Source organism: Priapulus caudatus, unplaced genomic scaffold (genome assembly GCF_000485595.1).
Source record: "Priapulus caudatus unplaced genomic scaffold, Priapulus_caudatus-5.0.1 Scaffold187, whole genome shotgun sequence".
Classification (NCBI taxonomy): Eukaryota; Metazoa; Priapulida; class Priapulimorpha; order Priapulimorphida; family Priapulidae; genus Priapulus; species Priapulus caudatus.
The window spans coordinates 238884-248943 of NW_014577248.1; the positions used below are offsets into that span (position 1 = coordinate 238884).

The 10060-nt window shown below is 38.3% G+C and overlaps 2 protein-coding genes across 2 annotated transcripts in view; both read right to left on the reverse strand.

Moving 5' to 3' along the window:
* LOC106806947 (xanthine dehydrogenase-like) overlaps positions 1 to 10060 on the reverse strand; it is a gene marked incomplete at its 5' end in the record, with an annotated part of 27814 nt that overhangs the window by 15800 nt on the left and 1954 nt on the right.
* Positions 3965 to 5251, reverse strand: LOC106806961 (xanthine dehydrogenase-like). The gene is made up of 4 exons (XM_014809147.1): positions 5185 to 5251; positions 4832 to 4973; positions 4345 to 4512; positions 3965 to 4032 (listed from the first exon to the last, which is right to left on the reverse strand). The coding sequence occupies exons 1-4, from the start codon at positions 5248 to 5250 to the stop codon at positions 3983 to 3985; spliced, it is 426 nt and encodes a 141-aa protein (XP_014664633.1). The 5' UTR covers position 5251; the 3' UTR covers positions 3965 to 3982.

Here is a 10060-nt window from a genome sequence, read left to right on the forward strand (position 1 = left end):
AAAATCGAATGAATCTAGATGGCCATTTCCATTTCCAATGCAAGGCACGCAGGCAAATCTCAAATGTTCGCATTTCAAAAGTTTCACCAATGTGCCTAGGGTTAGGATCACCTACCGACTTGTTGCAATCTGCATGGATACCACTTCTTCATTGTAGACATGTGCAATCATTACAGATGAATCTTAAATGTTGAGCTACTGCAACTCTTACACAAGGTCTACCCTTACCTCAATAGTAAGCACGGCAGGAAGGTCTTCATATTGCACCACGACACTTGCTGCTGCCTTTCGTGCCAACTCTCGATCTTGAGCCACAACCACAGCCAATAATATGCCCCACATGACTTTCCACTAAAATTTATCAGATAAAATTAAGAATCTATATGGCATACTATCGATGACACAGATTCAAGGCAACAATCAACAGGTGAAGGAATACATTGTTGCAAAGCTATTATACAAAACTAGAAGGGCAGTTGTCGCCCAACTACATGTATCACCCCGTGATCTAGTATGAATGAAATCTCTCTGTAAGGACGTTAGAAGGTAGGTAAAGTTAAATAAGTCCACAAGACAAAGGTTTGTTACACAACTCATCTGCCTGAGATGTGCAAGAATGTCTTCAAATTGGTTGCCTTAGCTTCAGCGGGTTTTGGTACAGCGACGCACCTTCTCCCAAAGATGTGTAAGTATACCAATTTGGTCGCGCTAGGGTCAATTAGGGGCGAGTCATAGAGCGGAAAGGGAAATACGATCAAGGTCCAAGGTCCAATGTCAAATAAAAGCCGCCAGTGACGCTGGGTTTTGGTATGCGACACACATTCTCCCCAAGAGGTGTAAGTATACCAAATTTGGTCGCCGCTAGGTCAATTAGGGGCCGAGTTATAGAGCGGGAAGGGAAATATAATCAAGGTCAAAGTCAATAAAGGTCGCAGTGACCTGGTTTTGGTACTCTGCGCACCTTCTCCCAAGATGTGTAAGTATACGAAGTTTGGTCACGCTAGGTCAATTTAGGGTCGAGTTATAGCGCGGAAGAGGAAAGTCGTCTGCGGCGGCGCGGCGGCTGGACAGACACTGAAACCATAGTATCCCGCCGACTTCGTCGCGGGCGGATACAATAAAATACCTCATCAATTAGCGAAGATTGCGTCATCATCAGCGATTTGCGTCCAAAATACTTTTTACCGGGGATATCATGGTGATCGAAATAACACACCACACCAGAGGTGGCAAGGGCAGTTTGAGGGTCCACAGACACAATCCTTGCATGGGCTCTAGTGCTGGTAACCAGCCCCGCAAACAGTTCTCCTGAAATAGAGAATGACCAAGTTAAACCCAATACTGAAAACCTACACGAGGCCGTAACACAAGCGTGAATAGTTTTTGCACTTCTGCCAGATGTGGATCTTCATGTCAATGGTTACAGCCTATATGCCTCTGGAAACCTGGTATTTGTCTCAGCATGACATTTGCACACAAATAAGAATTTAGGATTAGCAAGTACCAATTTTGCTCTAATAAAATATTTCCTTATGTTGCCGCTACAAATTCAAAACACCCTCAACAATTTATGTGAAACCCTTCAAAAGGAATAAATCTAAAAGAGGCTAATGCGTAATTATGAATTTGTACCTCTTAGAGGGGGAAGATCATCACAGAAGAGTGCCTCTCCTGTTGCTTGCTCTAGCTGCTGACACATGACACCAAGGGTGCTACCTACTGGATCATCAGCAGGCTGGTTGCTGTCTACAATCTGTATAATAGTAAGAAAGCAAATGCTAATTACAATGCAAGTGCTTCATTATTCCTAAATTATTCATAAACATTTATCAATGAAACCTTCCATATTAAACTATTCTTGTACACACCTCGTACACTTGTGAGCTTTTTGGTAAGCCTCTCTCCATTTCCCCTGTAGGACAGGTCAATCTTGATTGGTGATTGTAACTGTCAGTAAATAGAGATAATTTAATAGTAAAATTATTGCATATAATGAATAAAATATTAATGTAATACATGAGGTATTAACCTGTGCTCTATTCCAGGAACCATTCAGCAAAAATGCTTGTAATTGATGTTATAGCTGTTCGATGACATCACCATGCTTAACATTCATAAGTTAATGCTACGACACGATTATATAGCAACGTAAGTCGGAATCTGTAACATATAAGATGGTCAGTTTCGATACATCGATCATATGACAGCCAGGGCACCTGTGTGTCAGATATATGATGAATGCTCACACTGATGCCTGCATTTCACCACAAACTTTCATGTAGAACTTGAAGAATAGGCCTGTGATGAGTCTCTGCTTGTACTCCAGCAAGCACCGACCTGGTTGTCAACCCAGGTGCACAACTAGCCTCCTGCTTGGAGAGACTCACAGCTACAGATAGCATGTCTTCATCCCAGCGTCTATGAAAAACCAGGAAACTATTAGTAAAATTCTAACAAATATACATCCCAACGCAGTTAAACATCTTATATCTAGAACTGTCTATCTAATTTATTTATAATTTCACCAAGATCCCAACTTTAAAAATAAGCTTGGTTTCAGCTTGTGTAATCATGTCATTCAGATAGAATGACTTTACTTCATCTGTTCATGCATCAAATATACCTTCCTATAAGACTCCTTGACGTGTTCTTGGCAATGACCATTGATGGGGCAATACCTCCATAGCACAAAATAATCTTTTTGATCACTCTTTCGTCGAAATCTACTCTGAAGCCACATGTGACAGCAGCAATGTCACAGTCTTGACGTCTTGCCTGTTTATACGTGTGCATGTATTGCCCCTGTTGTCAGAAATAAAAACTCTCTATATAAACACAGATAGTTTTAAAATATAACCAAATAATATGAACTGTAAACTATATAACACATATAGTTTTAAAATGTAACTAAATAATATGAACTGTAAAACGAGTAAGCTAGAAATCAATTATATTTTGGGAAATATAGAATAACATTCATAAGCAGACTTGAATTTGCATAAGACTGGTTTTGGAACCTCTCACTATAATTCCTCAACTTCTAAAACGTTTACAGGACATCTGTTAAAAATACACTTTTTACACCAACATCATATCTTAATTGTTTAGTAAGAATATATAATGTTCTGTAAGCATTCTATATCCTAATCACTATGAGCAACTAGACATTTCAGTTTAGTAAACCACGTACCTCACTGCTGAATGGAATTTCCAGTGACACTATAAGTTCATTCTGCTGCAGTGAGGTTTTCCCCTCCTCTGAGTAAAAGCTTTCATCTATCGGCAGTAATCTACGGATGCCTACACAACAGTACAAGCAAGCATAAACATAATTTTTGAAGCAGACATTGTCAATCCTTTATACATATTCTATATCCTACCTTTATGTAACATATATGACGCCATTCACCACCCATGAACGCCAAATCCACACAATAGTATCACATATTTTTACCTTAATTTATAGTTAAAAGCTGTCACCTATACTCACCATCTGGTGACACAACAGTGACAGAGCAGCCTATAACATGCAAGACAGGTGCGATGTCAGATGTGGATGATGGGTTTGGTATGGCCCCTCCAAGCCGCTATAAAAAACAGCAGTTGCTATACATCTAGCTAAACCCTGCATCCAGTATAAATATAAACGAGTTAGCTGCCACTTAACCAAAAATGAGTGCATGCAGAAGGTAGCATGGTAAACTTATGATGGCAAAATACTTTACATTGACCTTAGAAAGCTCAACTTGTACTGTATTGATTATTTTTTCATTATATATTCCTTTTAGTATACGTGTAATGCATGGAATGCCCAATCCTATATCCCATACTCCATGGTTCATGTACAATGATATGATTTACCATTTACAGATAAAAGAATAGAAACACATATTGAGCTATGACACATTTTACACCTAGATCACATTGATCTGACTTACAGCAACATTCCTAATCTGCTGGGATCCGTACCTCTGTAGTGTCTCTAACAATACATGAAATACTCGCACTTTAGGATCTGAAGGATGCTCTGTAAAAACAATACAAAATTTCAGGAATACAAAAATTTCAAACATGCTAATCACTGTTAAATTAATCTTAAATTCTTCTAAATGTGTTTTTCCAGATAATTAGAAAATTTAACTGCAATAGTAATTAATGGCAAGTGGAATCAATTAAAAGCTTTTTTAATTAATATATAGTAATATGACAAGTAGCAGCTTATAATGCCAAAAATTATTATATTTTAATGGTATTATAAAGAACATCTTATAGATATAGGACAGCATATACCTCGTTATTTCTTATAACACTTCGAAGCTACTACCATGCACAATTTATGCCCACCTGCGTGTTTGGAAATTGCAGTCAGACACAGATTCTCAAGGTCATTGAGGGTAACGGCCGCACCCACGGTGACACCAGCGTCGGTCCACTTAATCTGGGCAAGGTCCTTCAGATGCCCAATAGCAATCAGATGAGTAGGTGGGGCCTGCTGTGTTTTCATGTCCAGCGCTGTTGTTCAAAAATCATAAACTGATAATACTCCATATATAATTTTGATTACAAACACTTTCCAATGTATATTCCACACTAGATTTAACACATTTGCCATACGAAGACTGCAAGACAAAAATCGTGGAATGCGTGTTTCTCAGAGAAAATAAAACATGCACACACAAAGACGTGCACGTAAATCTATTTGGAAATATAATAAAATAATACTGAGAAGGTGCTAGTGTTTACTACCTGGTTGGAACAATTAGAACTATGTATATGAATAATTAACTCTTACTGGTTAGTACATTATAGCCCAGCAGTTTCCTGGTAGTACCTATTTTTGTAAATCCCGAGGCAAAGACAGCGTGCGGGTGTTCCGCTTTAAGCTTCAGGGCCTCATCAAGGTTGGCTGGTCTAAACCAGACTGACCGGCGGCCTTGAAACTTCCGTGATCCATTTAGAGTCTCAAACTTGATCTAAATATATGAAACAAACGTTCTGTTGCCTTGAGCCTCATTAACATTATAGAGGCAATCTTTTTTAATAAATCTCCAGAATTAAATACTATAAAAAAATAAACTTCATTCTGAACAAATATAGTATCTCTAGTAGTAGTATTTTCACAGTACAACATGACATGTGTCATTAGTAGGAGCATATGATTTGAATGCAGTACTACAAACTTACCTGCAGCTCTGCTGGGAAAGTGGGCTCCTGGCTTGGATCAAAAGGTGACAGGTCAACATCAGACATCAGGGAACTAGTTAGTTTTAAATAGTAATATTGTTATTTATAGCTTTTCTAGTTTATTATTCATAATATGTATTTCTCGTATAACAGGTGGCACCCTCCCTGATGTCTGATGTTGACCTGTCACCTTTTGATCCAAGCCAGGAGCCCACTTTCCCAGCAGAGCTGCAGGTAAGTTTGTAGTACTGCATTCAAATCATATGCTCCTACTAATGACACATGTCATGCTGTACTGTGAAAATACTGCTACTAGAGATACTATATTTGTTCATAATGAAGTTTATTTTTTTATAGTATTTAATTCTGGAGATTTATTAAAAAAGATTGCCTCTATAATGTTAATGAGGCTCAAGGCAACAGAACGTTTGTTTCATATATTTAGATCAAGTTTGAGACTCTAAATGGATCACGGAAGTTTCAAGGTTGCCGGTCAGTCTGGTTTAGACCAGCCAACCTTGATGAGGCCCTGAAGCTTAAAGCGGAACACCCGCACGCTGTCTTTGCCTCAGGATTTACAAAAATAGGTACTACCAGGAAACTGCTGGGCTATAATGTACTAACCAGTAAGAGTTAATTATTCATATACATAGTTCTAATTGTTCCAACCAGGTAGTAAACACTACCACCTTCTCAGTATTATTTTATTCTATTTCCAAATAGATTTACGTGCACGTGTTTGTGTGTGCATGTTTTATTTTCTTTGAGAAACACGCATTCCACGATTTTTGTCTTGCAGTCTTCGTATGGCAAATGTGTTAAATCTAGTGTGGAATATACATTTGAAAGTGTTTGTAATCAAAAGTATATATGGAGTATTATCAGTTTATGATTTTTGAACAACAGCGCTGGACATGAAAACACCATGGCAGGCCCCACCTACTCATCTGATTGCTATTGGGCATCTGAAGGACCTTGCCCAGACTAAGTGGACCGACGCTGGTGTCACTGTGGGTGCGGCCGTTACCCTCAATGACCTTGAGAATCTGTGTCTGATCGCAATTTCCAAACACGCAGGTGGGCATAAATTGTGCATGGTAGTAACTTCGAAGTGTTATAAGAAATCACGAGGTATATGCTGTCCTATATCTATAAGATGTTTTTATAATACCATTAAAATATAATAATTTTTGGCATTATAAGCTGCTACTTAACTTTTCATATACTATATTGTAATTAAAAAGGCTTTTAATTAATTCCACTTGCCATTAATTACTATTGCAGTTAAATTTCCTAATTATCTGGAGAAACACATTTAGAAGAATTTAAGATTAATTTAACAGTGATTAGCATGTTTGAAATATTTGTTTTAATTTTTGTATTCCTGAAATTTTGTATTGTTTTTACAGAGCATCCTTCAGATCCTAAAGTGCGAGTATTTCATGTATTGTTAGAGACACTACAGAGGTACGGATCCCAGCAGATTAGGAATGTTGCTGTAAGTCAGATCAATGTGATCTAGGTGTAAAATGTAAAAAACCATTCCAAAATTTTCTGCAAAGTCTGCGGCAATGCTCAACATACTTTCCATTTTACTCCTATTCTCTGCTAGCAGAACCACATCATCCGCGTATAACATCCCCGGAAAGCTATTTCCTCCAATGCACAATCCATTTGCATTTGTTATATACGAGCCTAGTAGACAATTCATTGATAAACAATGCGAACAGGATTGGTGATAAAAGGCAACCCTGCTTCAAACCTACATTATGATGCTATATCCAATCCGATTCATACAGTCCCAAACTTATCTTTGATTTATTGTTCTTGTACATAGACTCCACTAGCCCACGACCTCACGACTTCACACACTCATTACCCAAACCTATTCTTCTTAGTTCCCTTAGTAATTTATTCCTATCCACTCAGTCATAAGCTTTTTTGAAGTCCAATAATGCAAGGTATAATGGTTTTCTTACATGTTTCGCCTGCTGAATGCATTGGGTTATTATGAATGTATTATCTCCTGTGCGCCGATCCCTCCTGAAACCATTCTGTAACTCCCCCAAAATATTTGAGTCTTCTAACAATTTTTCCAGTCGATCTCTAATAATTCCCATGAATAACTTACTCACGTTTGAGGTTTTTTTCACTTTCAGGTTGAAGATGGAGCCGTTGATCCAGATGAAACATTACTTAGCTACCTTCGCAACAAGCGTATCCAAATTAAAACGATGGAGGGCCTACTGAGGCTGATAGGGTCTATGTCCTCCAGGGTACTATCGGAGGGTACCCTGGGTACGGTTCGATATATCGGAAAGTACCTCGAGGTACTATACGATATGTCGCTGCGTCTCCTGCATCGTTCCACCGTACCCTGACTTTCAGCCAACTGATCATGAAAATCATGCAGAACCATATTTACATATATGGTTTTGCAGAAAAATTATAATTTTTAGTGGATGACAACATCTTACGCTTCTCCCCTATACTGGTGGGTGAGGTATTACCGCTGCAAGGTATTGCCGCCGTCACGTGCATATTGATTATTTTATATTTGATGTCAATATCAAACCATTTTTATTTATGATAATGATAGTATTACAATGATAACATTAGACTACGAGACTACTAGCTTTTATTAATTTTTTTAAATTATTTATATTAATTGATGATTCATCAATTAATCTCAATATTTTTGTTGTTTCACAGACTGTGTGTGTGAAAGTCAGGGTACGCAGCGACATATCGTATAGTACCCTGAGGTACTTTCTGATATATGATCCGTACCCAGGGTACCCTCCGATAGTACCCTGGGGGACATAGACCCTATCAGCCCTACTGAGCAGCTGCCATCTCTTAATGACAGTCATTGCGGACTTAATCGACAAAAAAGTAATGTAATCTAGCTAATCTGACAGCCTTGACTGACTTGTAGTCTAAGTAATTCTGCACTTTGGTCATATTCATCTGTATACCCAACAACGTTTGCGCACTCGTATCTAAAATTGCTACAGAAAAGCCATATAGCATGACGGAGGGAAGGGGGACAAGTAATGCAGTTTCCCTTAGAGAAATGTACTCATTACAGGGTCACGAAGGGGGGTACAGGGGAGTAACCGTGTACGGGCGATACTGCAGAGGGGGCCCTGGCAACGCGCCAGCCGGCTAAGCTATATAAAGCACGCAAGATCGCAGCGTTACCGCGAGTCCAGTCTCTTTTTAAGCTCATGTTACCGGTGGGGAAAGAGAAAGGAATGAAGAAGAGTCTCTTTTTAGGTACAAAAAGGCAGAAGATAAGGTTGCTTTTGGCTCAGTTTTTAGGTCAGGGCAGGGAAAGAGAAAGAAGGCCGGATTAGTGAACCGATTTTTGGCTCATTTCTAGGTTCTAGGAAGAAGAAGATGAGGAAAGAAACAAAATTAAACACAAAGACCCTTTCAGGGTCCACCATGTAATACCACAGGCCCTTGGAGGCTCAAGTTTCAAGTTTCAAGAAGAGTAAAAGAGCGAAGCGCTTCGCTCTTTTACACTTCTTGATACTTAATTGAAACTTGAAACTTGAGCCTCCAAGGGCCTGTGGTATTACATACACATACGCACACTGGCACTTGGAGCATTTCAATAAAATATAATGCTAAATAAATACGAAATCTATTTACTACGGGTACCAAAGTCTCTATAAGTACTACCAGTTTCTATATTCTCTTTCACCTATTATTTCCGACAATTTCCTGTAAATGCCGTCCAAATGCTCATCTGCAACAAACGCTGGCTGCCGCTGCACACTGACACATAAATATATAGTAACATAATAATATACATAAATCTATATTATATTTATGTGTCAGTGTGCAGCAGCAGCCATGGCGGCAGCCAGCGTTTGTTGAGCATTTGGACGGCATTTACAGGAAATTGTCGGCAATAATAAGGCTCATAGGTCTATGTCCCCCATGGTATTGCCGCAACGTACCCTAGGTACGATCCGGTATACCGGAACGTACCCTAGTAACTATCTGATATGGTTAGGGTTAGGGTTAGGTTTAGGGTTAGGGAGTAAGCGTAGGCGACTCCCTAGACTCGTTAGTTGAGTAGGCGAGGTACGGGCCGGCATTAGATATAGTACCATGCAGGGTACGTTCCGGTATACCAGACCGTACCCAGGGGGGCATACCTTGGGGGACATAGACCCACTCAGCGTGGCTTCCGGCAGTACCCTGGGGACATAGACCCTCTCAGCAATAATAGGTGAAAGAGAGTATAGAAACATTAAGACTTTGCTATAGTAAATAGATTTCGTATTTATTTAACATTATATTTTATTGAAACGCTCCAAGTGCCTGTGCATACGCACAAATATACACACACACTTAGGTGAGAATTTTTTATTTTGTTGGTTTACAGATCCGCCGACCCGAATTTTCAAGAAAAACGAAAAAACAAAAATTGAAAATCTGTATTTTTTTATTCCCGCCGACCTTTTCTCTAAGATATATACATAAAAAAAATGTTAACTTGCACAAACAGTTTATAATAAAAGTAAATATAATTACAAGTTGGTCGAGTTTTGTTTTCATTTAGTTTCATGTACAATACAATACATTCATACATACATAATTCATACAATACAATACTATGTACAATACATACATAATTCATGTACAATACAATACATTCATACATACATAATTCATACAATACAATACTATGTACAATACATACATAATTCATGTACAATACAATACATTCATACATACATAATTCATACAATACAATACTATGTACAATACATACATAATTCATGTACAATACAATACATTCATACATACATAATTCATACAATACAATACTATGTACAATACATACATAATTCATGTA

Bases quoted from the DNA above. Each gene is read 5' to 3' on its own strand.
- LOC106806961 (XM_014809147.1), bottom strand. From the start codon at position 5,250: ATGTCTGATGTTGACCTGTCACCTTTTGATCCAAGCCAGGAGCCCACT. The intron at 4,974-5,184 runs GTAAGTTTGTAG...TCATATATTTAG, and splicing joins CTTTCCCAGCAGAGCTGCAG to ATCAAGTTTGAGACTCTAAA. The intron at 4,033-4,344 runs GTGGGCATAAAT...TTGTATTGTTTT, and splicing joins TGCAATTTCCAAACACGCAG to TACAGAGCATCCTTCAGATC.